The following is a 1019-nucleotide window of genomic DNA, read 5'->3' on the forward strand; positions in this document are numbered from 1 at the left end:
ATGAGATAGCAACAGTAATACAGATATTAAAATTAAACATGAGCTAAATATTGACCGCATTCCTTTTAGGATGCATTATGGTCAAGTAAATCCAAATACGTTGTGGTAGAAGTGATTACAGGCCAAAAAAAGATATGTAAAAATGATAGAATGTGTATAAATAAAGATTTACATGGAAGCTAAAAGGTCTCGCAACTCCCCCACAGAAGGGACTGACTCAGCTGGGTATATCTTGGCAACAAGTTGGACAAAGGTTTCGTACTTATCAAGAAAATCCTTCTGTCATAGTTTTGGGGAAACAATAATCAGAATTTGTCCTACGGATTTGCGTTACTACTCCCACCTCCCTTCCACAATAGTTTGGACAAGAAAATACGGCTTATAAAAAATAATAATGCAACATACTTTACATACAAAGTCAGCGACTATCTACTTTAACTAATTTTTAACAGTTTATCCACTGCAGAAGTAAATAATATAAAAATCATTCTTAAACCGTACCTTGCATTTATCCCATAAGGAAGGTAAGAGTTCCTCGGAAGTCAAGTTTTTCTGCAACTTCTTATACATGGCAGCAATGGACTTGTCCACCTATAAACCCAACACAATCCACGGTGTAAGTATGTCGCTTACGAAAGTATTCAAAGAAAAAACAGGCACACACCCTTACCCCGGATAAACTGGACTTTAACGTCTTCCGTAGATCCGCTTTTGACAGCCCAACTTGGAAAGGAATCTGACAGCCCAATTCTTAATGTTAGAAATGCTCTTTGAAAACGAAATTCAAATTTCCCAAACATTATGCTTACAATGACAATAACTCTCACAAAGTTAATTCTATTTATTACACAATGTATTTATTAGAAAGTCTCATCGTGTATTTTTCTTTCCGTAAAAAAATTGCACATACAAGAACTAGGAATAAGTGGCATTCATTGCTATATTGTTTCTTAATTGTCTACTGTATATATATTAGGAATAGAGATCATAGCCAGTCATTGTATATAATTAGAGTACCT

At 34.6% G+C, this 1019-nt stretch overlaps 1 protein-coding gene across 1 annotated transcript; it reads right to left on the reverse strand.

Annotated features, from left to right (window-relative positions):
- Positions 1 to 12: 12 nt before the first annotated feature.
- Positions 13 to 736, reverse strand: LOC106779528 (exocyst complex component SEC3B-like; the record flags this gene model as incomplete). The annotated part of the gene is made up of 3 exons (XM_014667647.2): positions 13 to 279; positions 502 to 591; positions 671 to 736. Coding segments are annotated over 3 exons (267 nt in total), but the record flags the coding sequence as incomplete, so codon positions are not given.
- Positions 737 to 1019: the final 283 nt, after the last annotated feature.

This window comes from Vigna radiata, unplaced genomic scaffold (assembly GCF_000741045.1).
Source record: "Vigna radiata var. radiata cultivar VC1973A unplaced genomic scaffold, Vradiata_ver6 scaffold_2708, whole genome shotgun sequence".
Taxonomy (NCBI): domain Eukaryota; kingdom Viridiplantae; phylum Streptophyta; class Magnoliopsida; order Fabales; family Fabaceae; genus Vigna; species Vigna radiata.